This window comes from Enhydra lutris, unplaced genomic scaffold, assembly GCF_002288905.1.
Source record: "Enhydra lutris kenyoni isolate GAN:26980312 unplaced genomic scaffold, ASM228890v2 scaffoldscaffold9, whole genome shotgun sequence".
NCBI classification, from domain to species: Eukaryota; Metazoa; Chordata; class Mammalia; order Carnivora; family Mustelidae; genus Enhydra; species Enhydra lutris.
Window position 1 is genome coordinate 64,625,266 of NW_019154093.1, and position 19,528 is coordinate 64,644,793.

General features: G+C 40.9%; 1 protein-coding gene across 1 annotated transcript in view; it reads right to left on the reverse strand.

Moving 5' to 3' along the window:
* The window catches only part of LOC111142933 (phospholipid phosphatase related 5), a 131,193-nt gene extending 111,759 nt beyond the window's left edge, over nt 1-19,434 (reverse strand). The window contains exon 1 of the mRNA XM_022496296.1: nt 19,198-19,434. Coding sequence (XP_022352004.1) covers nt 19,198-19,434 — 237 coding nt within the window. The remainder of the gene's footprint in view (nt 1-19,197) is intronic.
* Nucleotides 19,435-19,528: the final 94 nt, after the last annotated feature.

Genomic DNA, 19,528 nt, shown 5'->3' on the forward strand with positions numbered 1-19,528 from the left:
CTACTGTGATCTCTCTCTGTCAAATAAATAAAATCTTAAAAAAAAAAAAAAAATCACCAGAATTTGCCTACTTTCCTGGCACAGAGAATACAGTCCATGAAGGTTTGCTGAAAAAAGAAAGGAAGGAAGGGAGGAAAGGAGAAAGAGTAGGAGGAAGGGAGAGAGTCATAGGAGAAAGGAAGAGAGGCGTGGCTTGGTTGATTGACAAAGAACATAGCTGCCATCTGAATGAACAGTCTTAGCTATGACAAATGTAGGATATGACCTGGACACTTGTGTACCTGACACCATGGCCGTGCCTTGGTGTCAGTGCGTCCCTGCCCCTCCACACATTCATATACAATCAGGATAGCTCAGAATTTATGACTTCTCTAATACTTTAATATATTAACAAATCTTGATTCATATCCCATATCCAGTCACAAGATAGCTTCCTTTTTTATGGTACTATGAGAATCCACAGTCCTCTCGTTTACATTTTTATCATTTCTGTTTGTCTGTGGATCCTACATCAATTAAGAATAATTTGGGAAAAGCAGAATTGAAAAAAGCAGATATGAAAAGATAGTTAAATACAAATAGATCCCAGGTAATATTACAACACCCGATATTTTTTTTAACCTCCACCCTATTCAATAATCTTACTGGTCTAGCTGTTTTGTCTAATTCAAAACACTCATAAGCCATAAATTTTTCTGGTTGTTTATTTCAACCCAATATTATCTTGATTCACTGGCTGAATATGTTTATATTTTTAGAACTACCTCATCTTACTTTATAATGCTACAATTTCAATTGGATTCTCAGCTATTTGATGTTCTTATGGGATTTTTATCTTATCCCCTAAGTTCCTTTGCTCCAACAGTGATGGTTCATTGTCGCATTCAGACTTGTTCCAATTACACATAAATTATTGCTCTCTTCACTTGTGCCTAACTCTGTCCTCATACAAACTCCTTATGCAATCAAAAGGACTAAATAGAAGAAAAACTCCTCCTGGATCTCCTCAATACATCACTTACATGTCACTGGAGGGTGGTAGGAAAAAAAAAATGGGTTTTAGAACCAAGAAGACCCTTCTGGTTTCAAATTACTTAACTTTGTGCAAATTACCTTTGAGTTTTTTGAGCCTCAGTTTTTTCTTTTGCAAAAGGATGATGATAATACAAAATGATAGAACATTTGTGAGAATTAAATTAGCCTCTCCCAACATTAACATGTGCAAAAGCACTGACTTCTATACAACAAGCACCTACCACAAGAGAGCTGAGAATTCACGAGGTCAAGTGACTGGCCCCCTATTTCCCAAGTCCGTAGCAGATCAGGATCCAAACCCAAGTAAAGCCTGATGCTAAATCTGTTATCTCTCTTTCCCTTCCAACCAAACCCAAACACACCCATCCCTCTGGAAGCATCCTATCATTGAGTAGCTAAAATGCCATGTTCCCAGAGAAGCCTTCTCTATAGCCTGAGTCCAAACTGATTTTTTTTAATTTTATTTATTTATTTGAGCATAAGCAGCAAGAGTGGAAGACAGAGGGAGAGGGAGAAGCCGGCTCTCCACTGAGCAGCGAGCCCCACATAGGACTTGATCCCAGGACTCTGAGATCATAACCTAAGCCGAAGGCAGACACTTAGCCGAATGAGCCACCCAGGTGCCCCAAACTGATTTATTCTCTTTGCTAGGCTCCTACGGCATTTCAGTAGATATTCATTAATACATCAGACAGTGACTGAGAGCCTCCTAAATCTCAGGCACTCTCCTAGAACTTGAACAAGTTTTTGAAATGTGAAGGTTATTTCTGCCTGAGCCTTGATCCTTGACTAGACTATAAACCCCCTGAGGTCAGGAGTGTGTTTATTATTTTCACACCGGTTGCCCTTGTCTTCATTCACTGCAAAGTAGTTTACAAACAACGGTTCGAAATACCAGGGACATGTTCTAACCTAAGCTCTGCCCCTGTTTTGGCTGCAAGACTGTGAGCAGATCTAATTTTCCTTAAGCCTAGGTTTTATCATCTCAATGTGATTATAATATCCATGTTGCATGATTATTGGGAGCCATTCTGTGAACAACAGAGCTTTACACAAACGTAAGGGGTCATGTTGTTGTTATTGCCAATGTCACATTATTATTAATGAATGCATGAGTATCAGAATGAATGCTCTGCCGGTCACTTCTGCATTAGCAGCTGCAAGGTCCAAAGTTTGGTTCCATACCAATGCTTTCTTAATTCCATTGCCCCTTATCTGTTTAGACTCCGCTCAGATTCGATTTCTGAGCTCTGATGGCTGTCTGCTGGGAAGAGTTCCTGGTCTTGGCTGCTGCAGATCCTGATGTGCACTGCTAACCCCCAGGATCGTGGGCCTTGGGGCCTCATCTCACCACCCTGTTCTGTCCGTCAGCCCCCGCTTCCTCCTGGGTCTTGCTGTTCTCACTAGCTCACCCTGCCTTACTTGAGTGCACCTTCACGATACCACGTCACATCTTTGCTTCCTAAATATGGCCCTCCTCTGCCCTACTTCCCTGTCCCAGCTCCAGGCCACCATCTCTTCGGTCCCTGGGGCAGCACGGTCCTCTGGTGACCAAGTGACCCTCTATGAGAGCTACTTGCCAGAAGCCTGCCTGCCCGTCCAAGCTGCCCTCCTCACCTTGGCCTTCTCGGTCCTAAATGTACCACCAGCCCCCTAGTCCCTGTCATTAGACCCATGTCAGGTGCAGAGGTTACTCGTTTTCTGGGGGGAAAAAAATCACTCGAATCTTATGGTCTGTCTGAATCTCCCGTGTCTTTTTTCCGATGCTCAGCTTTTCCAGGCTTGGCCAGTTTATATATTGCTAAAGCTTGGACTGCTTCAGCGTTTTATGGTTTGTTCTTAACCTGACTGCTTTTACATGCTTCCTTTGCAGCCTTTCATGTGTTTTCTCTTTCCGATTCCTTTAAGTTCTCCCTTGTAAGTGAACCAAGCCAAGACACTAGCATAGTCACACCATAAAATTTATGCAAATCCAATTAATCCAATCAAAGCGTGTTTGTATAAAAGCCTGTCTTATGTGCTCTTTAAAGTCACTTCCCATGAATGGAAATCTTAATTAGATGACTAAATTTAGAAGGATAGAGCATCTTGCAAGAAAACCAAGAACATTTAATCCTTAATACCATAAATTGGAAAATATGAATTTCATGTACCAAGAACAATAACTGTTGGGTTTCACATATATTTCAGTCCGTGCTTTCTAAGAGAACTGGAATATCATGCCCTCAAATTTCTAGAGCAACATATAGATGTATATATTTCACTTTACCTTCCAATTTAAAATGAGATTAAAGATACTTACCACACAGGTGAGCACACCTGTTATGTAATTAGAAAATGCAAAACAGCAATGGTAACAAAAATATCCTTGCCAATTTAAATTTTAATTGTATATATCAACATAAGCTTCCATATTTATTAATAATTGATATTTTAGCATTGTCCATGTTGCAAATAATGGTTGAAAATCATGTAATTTGTGTGTCAGAGGGTTTCAGAGGGTTATCTTCTTAATAACTATCTAATTAAAAGTGTATTTCATAGTAGTATTTTTAAAAATATTTTATTTATTTGACAGAAATCACAACTAGGCAGAGAGGCAGGCAGAGAGAGAGGAGGAAGCAGGCTCCCTGCCGAGCAGAGAGCCTGACGTGGGGCTCGATCCCAGGACCCTAGGATCATGATCTGAGCTGAAGGCAGAGGCTTTAACCCACTGAGCCACCCAGGCGCCCCAGTAGTATTTTTATTTTAAAGTAGGAAAATGTAAGCACTCTGGAACATACCTGGCAGCCAAGATTGATGTGATGACAATTTCCCTAGATTTTTTAAAACTCTAAAACAATATTCTAGTGTTTTCCTTTTAGTTTACTAAATTAAAATCAGTCACAGGAACAGAATTACTTGTAAGACAAGGAGATTTAGATGTCTGATTTTGCAGACAGAGATAGTGAGGCTAAGAGATTAGAAAGCATATCAGAGGTTTACCTCTTCATGCTAGTAAGGGTATCCCCCCCCTGCATATTATTATAATGTATTTTCTTTTTAAAGAGTTTATTTATTTATTTGACAGAGAGAGAACGCACACAAGCAGGCAGAGAAGCAGGCAGAGGAAGAGGGAGTGGCAGGCTTCCAGTTGAACAGAGAGCCTGAAATGGGGCTTGATCCTGACCTGAGCTGAAGCCAGACACTTAACCACCTGAGCCACCCAAGTGCCCCATAATGTATTTTCTACTATGCATCCTTATGTTCTGAAGCTAATTACTTCTGTGCTACACACCTTTCCATGATAGACATTCTTGGAGTTCCTTCAACCTGGGAAGGCTTCTCTAGCCTAAATGACTCTGTATATGTATGCCCTTGCCTTTCCCTCACTGCTCTGACTGGGTAAGGGCACCTCCTTTCAGAAATCTCTCTCATCATTCCTTCTACCTTCCTTCCCCAGGCTGGTTTTCAGGGTTAGTATATTTTAACTCTTCATTGACACTGAACTTTGACTTCCCTAAGGACAGGGATCCTTTCTTCCATCTTTGAATATGTAGACCCCATTACATATACAAAGTTTTGTCCAGGGAGAATTCAGTAACTGTTTTGTAATGGATAAATGAAGGAATGAATTACTGAATACCACATCATTGTACTTCAATGTGATTGCTAGCAGATTATTTCATTTGCACCCATTGGAAAAGGTGAGGAGCTAATTTGCACTGGGCTGATTTTTTGCTCTAACTTGGAAATTCTGAATTTCAATGAAAAGTAATCCATAAACAATAAAACCCTAATTTCATTTTCCTGGTTCCTTCCAAAGTTAATAGAAGTTGTAAGTGATTTGCCTGCCCAAGCAGCATTAAATCTTTCTCTACTCATTAATGTCATTTTCTAAAGTACCACTAATTTTTATCACTCTCTATGGAAACAAACTCTTCTGGAAAATAGTTCCATGTATTGAGTCAAATGTTTCAACTCTTAATTTAGGATTACTAATGAAAATGTACAGAGTATGATTCAGAGATCTGAGTGACTATAAAGTCATGACTTACTTCATTTAGAAACTCTGCCAGCAAGGTGCCTGGATGGCTCAGCGGGTTGGGGGTCCAACACTTGATTTCGGCTCAGGTCATGATCTCAGGGTCGTAATATTGAGCCCTGCATAGAGCTCCATGTTGGGCTCTGTGTTCAGGTCAGAGTCTGCTTGTCCCTCTCCCTCTGCTCCTCCTCCTGCTTATGCTCTCTCTCTCTCTCAAATAAATAAATAAATAAAATCTTTGGTGGGGGGTGGGGAGAAAAGAAAAGAAACTCTGTCAGCTAGTTGAATCCTACATCAGAAGATCAAAAAAAAGTTTTCTAACTTACCAAATAGACAAACTTCTGATGTAGAATGTACTGGCTATTTGATTTACAAGACAGAATGGAAGATGTGCTCTTTAAATTCACCAATTCATTCTAAAAAAAATAGGGGGTAAGTATTAAAATACAGAATATGCTACACCTGATGAAGAAAGAGCATATGCTACAGAAATGCTTACTGAGTGACAAAGTTTTAAAATTTTGTGCTATGGACAATTAAAGACATGGGGGAAATAGTGGTTACAGAAACAAAAATATGATGATGTTAAAGATTTTTAAAACAAAATGATAGGTGTTTGAAATAGTCTCCATTTGAAGTAAATATTTTGAACTATATTTTAGATAACTTTGATTAAATTAAAAAATGAATGTACATGGGAGAAATATCTGAAATCAGGGATGAGTAGTAGCATTAAGAATTGGGATTTTGGCGGGGCACCTGAGTGGCTCAGTGGGTTAAGCCTCTGTCTTTGGCTCAGGTCATGATCTCAGGGTCCTGGGATCTAGCCCGGCATTGGGCTCTTTGCTCAGCAGGGAGCCTGCTTCCCACTCTCTCTCTCTGCCTGCCTCTCTGCCTACTTGTGATCTCTCTCTCTCTATGTCAAATAAATAAATAGAATAAAATAAAATAAAATAAAGAATTGGGATTTTGGGGGCACCTGGGTGGCTCAGTGGGTTAAGCCTCTGCCTTCGGCTCAGGTCATGATCTCAGGATCCTGGGATAGAGTCCTGCATCAGGCTCCCTGCTCAGCAGGGAGCCTGCTTCCCCCTCTCCCTCTGCTGCTCCCCCCACTTGTGCTCTCTCTCCTTCTCTCACTCTCTGTCAAATAAATAAATTCTTTAAAAAAAAAAAAGAATTGGGATTTGGAAAAATACTTTGGACGTTATAACATAAGTATCTAGGAATGGTTCCCCCAAATAATTTTATTTCCTGCTTCTCCAATTGTGTTCTCTTAAAACACATTAATGATTACTTACATCTACCATTGGAGGCATTGATTTAGCCATTATGTGCTGAGCAAGAGGCAACGATATACCAGACAAATTTGTTGAATGTATAATCTTTTGATGGCCAAAATACTCATATGTAATTAACTATAATACATAAATACGTAGTATACTACACTGTATATGTGACATACAGTGGAAGCCTTTTAACAACCATCTGATTGCAAGACAGAAAATCCAATTAGAAGATGCTACCCGGAGTTCTGCCTCAAGGACTGAAAACCCACATTAGTTTCAGCTGGAAAGAAAATGCCACAGCCTCTTTGCAATCTCTACTGTGGTCATGGGAGGGAGACAGCGTACATGATCACGCAGCGGGTTTGGCTCAAAGAAAAGTTTAACCCCCTCCCTTCACAGATGAGATAATCAACCACAAGAAGAATTTCTGGTGACCCCAAGGCTAATGCATTAAAGAAAACAGTGTGCAGAACTTCTGATGTTTTTGCTAGGGGTGAGAGTACACTGGGAAGACATCATTCAGGGCCTATGCCATGCCTTAAAAATAGCACATCTCAAGTGAGGTCAGACATGAGAACCAGAATGACAAAAGGGACCCAAATTCATGCCCTGTGAGCCTGAAAACTCTAAGTCTCAAAAAAAAAAAAAAAAAGAAGAAGAAGAAGAGTCAAAGAACTAAATTAACCTCGTGTATCGGTAAACCATCTAGTGTGGTCTATATGGTTTCAAATGGTGAGAGGCCCGAAAGCAGACAAGTCAGAGAGAGAGACTTTATTTCATTGCAAGGTAAAGTGTCCTAATAGTGACACTTGTTTCACACACACATAAAAGGCTATCTGAGGAGCCATGAGTTAGTCAGTTTCCGTCCCAGGTGGAGTTCAAACCCTTCCAAACCAGATCTCTAATGACACAGAGGCCTGAAAGCTACTTGATTTTCTCAAGGTCTCAAAGGCTATAAGCAGCAGAGTAATGAGGAAAGCTCACTGCCTGTCAGGCCAGTAAGTCACCCTTTCTTTTCTTTCCTTCCTTCTCCCTTCCCTTCCCTTCTCTCCCCTTCCCTTCCCTTTCCTTCCTTCTTCCTCCCTTCCTTCCTTCCTCCCTTCCTCTCTCCCTCAATCCCTCTCTTCCTTCCTCCTTTCCTTTCTTTCCCTCTCTCCTTCCCTCCCTCCCCGCTTCCTTTCTCCCTTCCTTCCTTCCCCAACCTCTCTCTCATCTTAATTTCAGATCATCATAAAACCTGTATATACAAAATTTATTACCAATCCTATAAATAACACTATTTCCATACAATAATACATGATTGCTACCATTCCTTTTATTTGGTTTCGCTGTCTTTCCAGCTCCCCATCCCACACCAGCAACTACAATTTTATAGAAAGTATATAAGAAGACAATTATTCAAAAAGGATTTTTAAAGGCAAGGTAGACCACTGTTGACTATAAGCATCAAAGGAGGAGTTATAAAAGAGGTGGGATTGCAGTTGCCCAAAGTAAAGGCTGGAAAGTATTTAAACAGATGGAAATGAGGAGTAGGAAAAATAATATAAAGCACAGCATAGCAGAGAACTGATTTCTCAAGTCACTGCTCTTTTGCAGAAAATGGCACTACAGGATTGGACCAAAATTTTCTACAATCCTTTTAAGAGTATTCCTAAGTCCCTCCAAAAAAAAAAAAAAAAAAAAAAAAAAAGACTTCAGGGGCACCTGGGTGGCTCAGTGGGTTAAGCCTCTGCCTTTGGCTCAGGTCATGATCTCAGGGTCCTGGGATCAAGCCCCGCATTGGGCTCTCTGCTCTGCGGGGAGCCTGCTTCTCCGTCTCTCTCTGCCTGCCTCTCTGCCTACTTGTGATCTCTCTCTGTCAAATAAATAAATAAAACCTAAAAAGAAAAAAAAAGACTTCAAAATATACAAATATATAAATGTCTATGCTTTTCCTTGACACACGCACACATACATCACTGAGTATTTCTTCTTCCATGCCTCTAACTAGTTGCCACACTTAACATAATGACTCAGCTGTGGGTGCAGTATATATGCTATATGTTAATTATATGTAGCGTTTCAATTATATTATAATGTGTTATGTTAAAATCCCGCTATAAGAATTTGGAATCTGTGCATCAAAAATGGGTAGGTTTTAGTTACCTCTACTTGTGGCAAGTTTCAAATGTAGTTCTACTTTCTGTCTGAAAAGAAAGATTTGATGTTAAAAGCATAAAAGACATCATAGAATCAAATTGTTTGAGAATTAAATGTTCATTTTCCTTATCTGCCACTACCTCTTCACTATGACGGACAGTGCCCATTGTAAATACAATATTCAGTGAAATCTTTTCGGTCAACAGTGAAAAAGCTACCATAATAATCTTATACTCTTTACCTCTCTCTCCCAACTTATACTGCTATGTGGTTCAATTCCTTACAGGAGGCCTTAGCCCCAGCAGGAGATGGCAAAAATTTTTGTAAGGGAACAAACACCATCCCTGTGTTAAAAGCACGTATCTGCCATTCTGCCAAGGTATGTCAACTTTCTTGCTGTGGGGTTATGGGTTACTTGCTTCATCCTTTTGTGCCTCAGTGTCCTCATCTGTAAATTGAGAGAACAGTTGTGTCTATCTCCAGTGATGGGAGGATTCAGTTGGTTAATACGTGTAAATACGTACTGCAATGCCTGATATGTACTCAGTGCCCACATATGACAGCTGTTTGTGTCATTCCTCATTAGTAGCCTGGCCCTGGCCAAGTTACTTAATCTCTCTGGCCATTCATCTGAAAATCAAGAGATGAAACTAAATGATTTTTAAGGCTGCTTTCATGACCAACAAATCCCAGCTACAAAGAAACATTTTCTGACACTGGATTCACAAATCTTTTCCAATAATTGAATGGCAGAAAAGGCCTGATAGTGTGGCTTGGAGAAAGTGTCTACTAGATTCCTATATCTGTATTCTAGACTTAGCCTCAGGAGAAATAAAAAGGGGACCCCAAATAATCATGTGATTGGGAACTAGAGGGAAGAGGAAACAAAGGTCTCTCTGTGAAAGACCAAAAGGGTTGTCACATAGTTTTGACTAAGTCTCTTCATTCAGTTTAGTAATTGAGCGAACCCAACACTTCAAAGGCACATGTGAAGGAAGAGGTCATTGTCACCAACCCAATGATATTATTTTGTTTTTTAACTGGAAATTTCAGGGATTCATTTTGAACTACAAGATGAGGCTCCAGGTGCGCTATCTCTATCCAAGACTGCTCAATTTTGGTGTCTGTGAAAACTTGGCATTCTGCTTTGATGAGATCTCTGGAAATATAAGATGCTTCTCAGTGTGAAAAGTGCTTCTGTGCACCCCAGTGTGAGAAAAAGCTAAATCTGAAATCTCAATAAAAAATCTTGACAGAAAAGTACAGTCTTTGCTGGAGCTATTGAAAGCACTCTAAAAAAAGGGGATCATCACACAAGAAACACAATACACAATTTACTCAGAATAGGGGTTCTGGTTCTATCAACACAAATACTGTTTCCCTTAGACAGGAAGTGCCATAAGTTATTTTGGTAGTACGTAGATATGACAGGACTACATTTGTATTTAACTGACCTATGATTTCATAAGTCTTTTGTTTCATGATGCTGCTCTGAAAGATTTGAAGAAGGGAAAAGATGAGTTTAATCCTACTTTTGGAATTTGTAGCAAGTCAAGTAAGCCCTTTGGGCCTTATTTTCAAGGTATGCTACACATGGGCGGTGCTCACTGCATATTTATTTGTTCGGGAAAAGGAACGAGGAAGGCAGGGAGGAAGGAAGTCCTGGGAAGTCACTAGCATTTTATCAGGAAAAGCCCAATCCAAAGAGGCTGCTACAAGTCTTTTTGCTACTTGTATGCTAATTAATAACTGACTTAATTAGCATTATGGATATAAAAATAATTATTGATGAAAGTAATGACTTAATTAGCATGATGAATGCTAAAAATAGAATCTTTATCTGTGAAATTAAATATTTTCAAGATATGTGAATTAATTAAAAAATAGTTTGGAGATACTTTCCATCCTTGAATGAATAAACAAACCGTTAAGACTCCAGTGAGGTCTGTAACCTATACCCAATGGCTTATTCTCAAAGGATCTCAGGGCCAGACACTGGTTTAGGAGGACTTCGTAAGGAACATGTCAGTGCAAAGGTACAGAATCCCACCTTGCCTGTGATGAACCTTTCATAGACTTAAAACACTTCAAAGGATAAAGATCTGCCAGTTCACTAAGCTTACAGAATAGGGCATATGACTTTTTTTTTTTTGCCTGTTTTAATAAGTGGTTATTTTTTTTTAAAGATTTTATTTATTTATTTGACAGACAGAGATCACAAGTAGGCAGAGAGGCAGGCAGAGAGAGAGAGGAAGGGAAGCAGGCTCCCTGCTGAGCAGAGAGCCCGATGCGGGGCTCGATCCCAGGACCCCGGGATCATGACCCGAGCTGGAGGCAGCGGCTTTAACCCACTGAGCCACCCAGGAGCCCCTTAATAAGTGGTTATTAAGTAACTGCATGCTTATCAGAATTTGGTCATTATAATCTTGTCATCACAAACTTAGTTGGTGCCTAGATAACTTATCTACCTAAAATAACTGAAGAGTTGGGTATGATGAAATCAGCTTTAGTCAGATTACATTACCCTGACTTTGAGATGCTCAAGTCTAGTGATGGAAAGAGGAATAAAAATAAATACAACATAAAGCACAATATAAGGTTATTTTAATACCACAATTTGTCAAAGAGGCTAAAGAGTCATAGAAGAGAATGTGGGAGTCCAAGAGATCTCCTCAGAGGAGTTGGTGCTAAAGCTAAACAGATATGGTAGAATGTTCTAGAAAGTTGGGGTTTTTTGGGGAGGGAGAGATGGATGGGGGCGCATTATAGAGGTCAGAAGCAAGGGAGATAAAAATTAATCCGTATAAGAAATTCCAAGTTTACTACAGACCAAATATATATATATACATATGTACATACACGTATGTACACTGCACACACACACACACACACACACGCACACGTCCACTCAAACTTTCACTCACTGAGACATGCCCACCAAAAGACTACCTTTAGGGTTCTCAATGCACGTGGTCTGGAAAAAATCTTTCATATTCTGTTTTTTACAACATCAACAACAACAAAATGGTGGTTTTACTGACAGTGATTTTCAAACTACATCTGCCATAATAAGACTAAAAAAATAACCAGCCTGCTGAGTGAAAACTGGCATTCTCAGAAATAGTTTAAATAGTACTGAATATAGAACTCAATTTCACATATTTTAAAATATCTTCCATCTAAATGATATTTTTATGATTTTCCAAAGTTGTTAAGAGGATCCTCCTAACTATCCGTTAAGTTCTCTGAGAACAGAACTTGCCTCTCGACTTGATGAATGGGAATGTTGAGCTGTTCTACTGGGCATTCCACTGGTTCTTAAAAGCCAATCAAGTTTTGTCTTTGAACATGTCTTTGAACATCCTCTTGTTATGTCTGTTGTAACTGAGCCTACACATTAACAAATATGCAGATACTATAAATATCACACTGATACATAATCAATATGCTTTAAGTAACTTCTGTCTTCTAAGAATGTCACCATTTATGTTGGGAATCAAATTAGTGGGAATCCGCATACAGCCAACAGAACACTGGACTTGAAGTAACAGATTCAGATCCTAGATGTGTCACTTACCAGCTTGAGCGAACTGCAAAAGCTCCCTAGATGAGTTACTGCATATACTATATAAAAGGGTTAGAGTGAAAAGTTAATGCTTTGTCTCATTCATTCCACAGAACTAACTACGTACATCTGGTGTCATTTTGCTGTGCACTATCAATAAATATTATTGGCATTTATGCCAAAAGAGTGAGTGGCTATCAGTTATCGAATTCTTGATGCATGCTAATATTAATTCTTATAAGGTATCATGTTAAGTATCATTACCTCAAACTTACAGACAAGAAAACGAAGGTCTGCAGCTATAACTTCATGCATAATGTCTGTACTCTTGAAGGGCGGTGAATACACCTTACTCATTAGACAAATTCAAGCAATAGCACTGTACCTAGTACATAGTAGATGCATTATCATCATTTAAAACTTTTACAAATAATGTCTCTTTGGAACAATGCAAATTTAAAAATTAATATGATACAATGCATAAGTAACAGATGGTATAACTGCTCCTTGGAAACATTACTGTGTTTCAAACTATACAAATGAGTGGGATGTAGTCATGCCATGAGCGGTCATAACCACCTCCAATGACCAGCTGGATATATAACCCACATAATCTGCTCGCATTATTCTTCTTCATATTGTCTCCAGAGTATATTCTACCTATTTGATTATCACAACAACTCTGAAAAGTAGAAGAAGTCAGTCCACATTTTTCAGATAAGGTAACTGGCTCAGAAAAGCCACAGGGATAACCGAGTGATGGGGGTTGGAGGGGACAAAGAAGACAGAAAGATAAAAGAGAAAGGGATGGGGAGGATGACAGGCAGAGGAAGAAGGGAAGAGAGAGAAGGAGAAGCAGAGGAACACTAGCTGGTTTTCAGACCAGCCCCTGCTTTCCCCTCAGCATCAGCATCTCCTTACCAGTACGCAAAGTAGAGGGGATCTTTGGAAAAAGACAAAAAGAAACGCAGGGAGGGAGGGAAAATATGAATGAGTGGATATGAATGAGACTAAGTGAAGCAAGGTCTTTTTTTTTTTTTTTTTTTTTTTTATTTTTATTTTTTTTAAAGATTTTATTTATTTATTTGTCAGAGAGAGAGAGGGAGAGAGAGCGAGCACAGGCAGACAGAATGGCAGGCAGAGGCAGAGGGAGAAGCAGGCTCCCCGACGAGCAAGGAGCCGGATGTGGGACTCGATCCCAGCACGCCGGGATCATGACCTGAGCCGAAGGCAGCCGCTTAACCAACTGAGCCACCCAGGCGTCCCAGCAAGGTCTTAAGAGACATAAGGACAGAGTGTGGTTCTAACTTTTAGAGAATCTTAGATATCTGTGAAAACCCAATAAAGCTATGGAAGCTCTTACTGGAAAAATGTGTGCATGTGTGTGCGTGAGTGTGTGTGTGTGTGTGCATATGTATGTATACATATATATAGTATCTATACACAATTTCAGTGTGTTCACTGCACCCCAAATTTAGTGTTAGGTCCCATTTTAAGGAACATGCCTTAGAAATAGAGGCCCCTCACTGTAGTGTGCAGGTCTAGAACCAGAGGGTGGGTCCACACTGATGCAGCTCCCCGCAGCGCTGTGTCAGTGTATGCTACAGAGATAAGAACCATGACTTCCCATCAGAATAACAGAAATATCTTTGAATCCCTTCTGCTGCCACCCACCTCTCCACCACATTCAAGCTTAACAGGAAATAAAACAATCTCTACACCACACATTGAAACCATTATCTACACTGGAACACCAAGCTTCCGATAAAAACCAGATAAACTGAACTGGAGGATAAAAGATTTGAGAAACTTTGGGCTTCTCTGGTACTGAATAGCTTTGACCAAAAATCTCTAAAGATCCCCTGAACGGGTTAGGATCAAGGTAGAAGAAGAACTAGAGGCACAGGCTTTGATGATTCTAGCACCGGCGATGAGGGACTCCTGGTTGGCACCTCAACCTCTTCACATCCAAATTTCCTTCAGAAGCTGAAGGTAAAAGTTAATTAATGGATTTAAATAATTTAATACAAGTCTGACACACAATCTCACTAAATATCATATTTCTCATCTATAAGTGCATTTAATGATAGCACGTATGCTTAAAGAAAGAACCACCATGGTGTGTATTCAATGAAGTAATGCAGTAAATATATCTAACACAGTATTTGCTGCATAGGAAATACTAGCTAGTGTCAGCCTCCTTGAAAAAATAAGAGGCGTCATCAGAGGTAAGAATCATTGACGTGATGCCAATAACAGAGGTCCGATTTTTGCTCTTCTTGCCATTCAGAGTACCCAATTTTTGTGGGTGTGTGGGTTGACCTAGGTGGTCTCTGTCCACCTCTAACATTTTATCAGCCCTGGAAGTCACTGACAAATGCACTTTGCTAGGTGCCTAAAGAGATTATCTTGATTAATCATCCCAACCTGGGGAGGACTAATGATGGCTAACACCTATTTAGCTGGGCACTCCTCTGACACATATAAGAACCCATCTCCTACTCTTAATAACCTTTTGAGACCAACACTCCTATTCTCTCCATTTTACAGTGGAGAGACTGGCTCAGGTTCCCACAGCGGGGAAGTGGCAGATCTAGGCTTTCAAACCCAAGCAGTCTGACTCCAGATTCTGTGATCTTAACCTATAGGTTAAGATCTCTCAAGAGGTAGGCATTTTTATCTCCAGTTTAGGAATAAGAAAATGTTGCCCAAGGTCCCACGTAGAATGAGTGAGAGAAATGCGGACAAGCATCTGGGGTGGTCTGATACCCATGTCTGTGCTTCTCACCATGCCACAGGTACGTGTCCCGGGAGTAGAAACAGAAGTGAGCGCTCAAGATGAGGTTCACATAAGAAGAGGTCTATGGGGAAGCTTCAGGCACATTGATCTAACAAGATGGAGCTCTAGACATGAGATGCCTTTCTGTCATCATCTACCTCCGCCACATTTAGTGACCCCACCCCTTTGGGACAGCAGCAGCAGCACCTGCATCCCTGAGTCTCAGAGTCCAGAGGGAGTTTCTGGAGGAGACAGACATAAAGAATCAGACATGTTCCCTAACATTCAAATCTGCCCGGCTCACTTCTGTTTTTTCTCTGCCTTGGTTCTGGCTCTATGAAGACGAATGTTCTAGGTCTGGTCTCCTTCAAATCACCTGTGTTGCTTAATGATCTAATGAACAATAACTACTCATGGCCACTGTATCCAAATTTGGGGCGTAGGAAACATTGTCATCACCAGTTCTTTTAATCAGTGAAAAATCAAAGATCACTAATTAAATGTATACCTATAAATTATGTATGTGGTGCTTTGGCAAATGTTACACAGATCACACTGACCAGGATGTTTTCAAGGAGCTAATAAAACATGTTGTCTTTATAAATGAGCCCAAGTTATGGTCATTTTCTGAAAACACAATTAAAGTACAAAATAAACTTGAAATAGCGGGAAATAGACAATTTCCCACTATAAAATAGACTTGAGGATAAAAAGTTTAAAATTCTTATATAGGTATTTTAATAATAGAAGAGCCCTATGCTACTGTCCCCAAAATGTCCTCAAACACCACCCACCAGACAATGTCCCTAGTCAGTTCCCAAGAAACTGAGAAAAACTTTCAGCCTGGCATTCCAGGACTCATCAGTGAGACCCACGTCTTCTTCTTCAGCAGGATACCCTCTTTGGTCCCCACACTCCACTCTTAGAAACAAGACAAACCACTTGCTGTTTCAAGAATACAGCCTGCATTTTCTGCTACCAAGTGGCTGTCCATGTAGCTGCTTCTATGATGTCCTGATTCAAACTCCATTCTGGCCTCTTCTTCAAGTAACATCTCAAATGCCACCATTTTCTTCATGAAGCCTTTCTTCACCCCTCCAAATAAAAATGAGCTTGTCCCCTTCTGAACCACCAGAGGTCTTTGTGGCATGTGTGTGTGTGTGTGTGTCTGTCGGTACACACACTTCTATTATGACCTTGGCATATTTACCTCATTTTCCAAATTAGGCTATAACTCCTCAGGAATTTGGTTTATTCCTGAAGTTTCCTTTATAACTTTATATTTTTTCCTTTATATTTTTTCCTTTATATACTCTGATGTCATGCTTGCAAAACAGGAATTCAATAAACATTTACTGAATTATCATTTCATTAATAATGCTAATGATTTACTGCTCTCTTATCTCTTATGGAGTATCCACTATGGGCCAAGGATGACATTTATATATTATATCTAATTGAATAGTCAAAATCCTGTGACTTGGGAAATTGAGGCTTAACAAGCTTAAATAAGTTGTTCAAGGTTACACAGCAAGTAGAGTTCCCAACTGTTAACATAGCAGCAGGATGTACTTTGGATCTGAATCCAAATTTGTTAGACTCCAGACCTGGGATCCAAATCAACACTACATAAAAGTGATAACACTGAAAAGATATATTGCTTTTGATTTTTAGATAAATGAATTTAGCAAGTATGAAACAAAACCACAGCTTGTGGTAGTGAAGAGAGCTAGTTTTCAGATTCATCTAAAGACTTAAAAATGACTTTTGAAGGTTAAAAAATATACAACATGAAGAACCTTATCACTGAAGTCCAAGAAATGTAAGAGATGGGGGGAAGAGACTGAGGCATTTATTTAGAAGAATGACTTATCAGTGAACTGCATTTGTACGTTATAATAGAAAAGGCTCTAGCCTGGAAATTTGACAAAGTAGGGTTAAAATTCTGAGTATAACATTTTTAGCCCTAGACCTTGGGCAAGTTACTTTATTTTTGTAAACCTCAGTTTTTGCAAATATTAGGTGACAATAATAACAACTGCTTTCATAGATAATGCAAATGTTAGATGGGTGTAAGGTATATAACTCAACAAATGATGGGCATTACTCATGTTATTATTACTAATAATATTATTTTCATGCAAAGTGGCTGTGCTAAGCCAGTGTTCTTGAGAGGAATGGAAAGGCAGGGCTACCATTACTGTTCCCAGCCTCTCACATTGTAAAAGCAGAAGGGGAAACAAGGACGAGCAGCACAGTTAGCCTCTAAAATCCAACACTTCCTTCTCTTCAGATGGATTCCCCCCCCACAATTCTTTTCTTGCGACTAAAGAACTGAAAGTCAAAACATGGAAAGCAAGTCAGATCCTCCCCTTAAAAACCCCTCAATTTTTATTCTAGATGCCCTCATCCTCTCTCAGAAAGCACGTTCTTCGTTAGGAGTAGAAGTAGCATGGCATTTGGCATCAGTCCCATGGGCATACAAACACCACACCCACCATTTTTATTTTCAGGTGATTCCATTTTATTATCTGATCCTCACTGTCCTTAAATGTTATCTGGAGGGGAATGCTCTGGAGAATAAATGCAGTTATGGCTCGTGTGTCCAGCACACAGTAGGCACTCAATAACGACTGTTTCCCTTTCTCCTCCTAGCTTTCACCTAAGTGGGAAATAATCAACTATAATAATCAATAATAATCAATATTAGGACAATATATTCTCATCTCTAACTGGCACCTGCCACCACCAATGGATGGTTAGGATCTAAAGGGTGCTACCTCATTTAAGTAAGACACAGAATGGTAATTACCAAGGGACAAGTTACAGACATTATTGGTTATGGGTGTAACCAAACCAGTGATCTGAAAGTGACAGGCCTTTTTCTTTAAAAAAAGAAAAAAATCCCAGAGCTATTCAGTCTCCCAGAAAACATGTGCCAGAAAACCCAACACCTGCAGAAAGGGAAAAGAATTCCTTAAAATGACTAAATTTTCTTTCCTCTTACAGCTTTTCAAATGGAAGAGAGAGAACACAAACACGAAGGTGAATTTTTTAGCAAACTGCAATATAAAAACAAAACAAAACAAAATATTTTCTGGTGCAAGGTCTAACACTTTTCAAACCAGTGTACTGGAACTGAATTCAAAGTCAACTGTCATGGTACCTGTGATAAACAAAGTTACTTTGAAGTTATCAAAAAGTTCCTTGGTGGAATTCCATTATGTGTGTTAGGAACCCCTCATTATTTGGAAAAATATGAAATCACTTCCCCTAAAATCAAAGTAAACATGAATATCCAAATCCAGTAGATACCACTGGTGTTCTCAACATTTATTTGTTAAAATTTACACATTCATCCACTGAAATAAAACTTCCTTTTCCCTTTCCTCTTCATTTCCTAATTTCCTATTTGTTATCTGTTGAGTGTTGAAAGAGAGAGAAGCCTTACCACTGGAAGGACACCTCCAATACTATGGCAATAACAGAAGAATCATAATGTTTTCTGAAGAAACACCACCAATTTTCCTACCAGTAACTTTGCACCGAATTCACACATGTCAATTATTACATGCTTGCTATCATAATAATTACATATGTATATCCGTATGTACATGTGTGCGTGTGTCTGTACACACACACACACACACACACAGTCCATAAACCCAGAAGGCATTCTAAGCGAGGCTATCAGAGGGAAGGACTTAAGCAGCCCAGAGAGTGGAGCAGCCTTTAAATGAATCATTTGGGCAACCCCTGCTTTTCAGCAAGCACTGCTGTTGCAGCCTCTTCATTTAGCAGTTTTCAAAATTCTTTGTCAGATATGTGTTCCCTGGTCAGCTTAGTCCCACTGGCACTTTCATCCGAAAGGGCCGGCGGTGGTAAAAAGGGAATACGCGCCCAGACTCGGGAAGCAGGAGTCCCTTCCACACCCCAGCGACTGCTGCCCTCTCCTCCTCGCCGGCCCGCGGCTGCTCAGCTTCCAGGCGCAATCTGAGAGCCGGCGGCCAGCGATGCAAGGCCACGGAGCGGATGAAGTAAAAATTCATCCGAGGGCTCACCCCCTCCGCGACCCCGACCCCCGCCCGTCACCTCCCACAGCCCCCATCCCTCCCATCCTCCTCCCCGTCGCCCTAACGCCGCAGGCACAGCAGGGGGTGCGGGGGTGGCGTGTGGGGAGAGATGCGGGCTTCCTTCGCATCCACCCCTGACGCGCCCTAGAAGAATGTCCTCTGGGGAAGGGGCTGCCCACAACTTGGAGGAACTTAGAAGGCAAAGCTGCCTTGCCCGACCCTCCGCGGGGCCTCCACCCTGAAGGTGAGGGCCGACCGAAGGGAGTCCGACGCGAGGGCGGGCACCCCGGACTTACCACGAGCACGGGGACCCCGGCGGCCAGCGAGTAGAGGAGCACGGGGGGCACGGCGCTGCTGTCCTCCGGGCCCGGGTAGGGCTTGCGGTAGGCGCTGTCGTGGCAGAAGAAGCCCTGCACGTTCACGGTGAACGTGTCGGTGTACTCGAAGTAGTACGCCAGCATCACCGTCCCTGCCATGATCACCATCTGGAAATAGAGCATGCTGCTGGTGAGCGCGGCGGGCAGCAGGGGCATGCACGCCTCCCGGGCCGGGCCGAGCCGAGCGGGCGGCGGACGCGGCGGGCCCCCTCCCGGGTCCGCCGAGGCAGCCACCGGGGGCGCGTCGGCG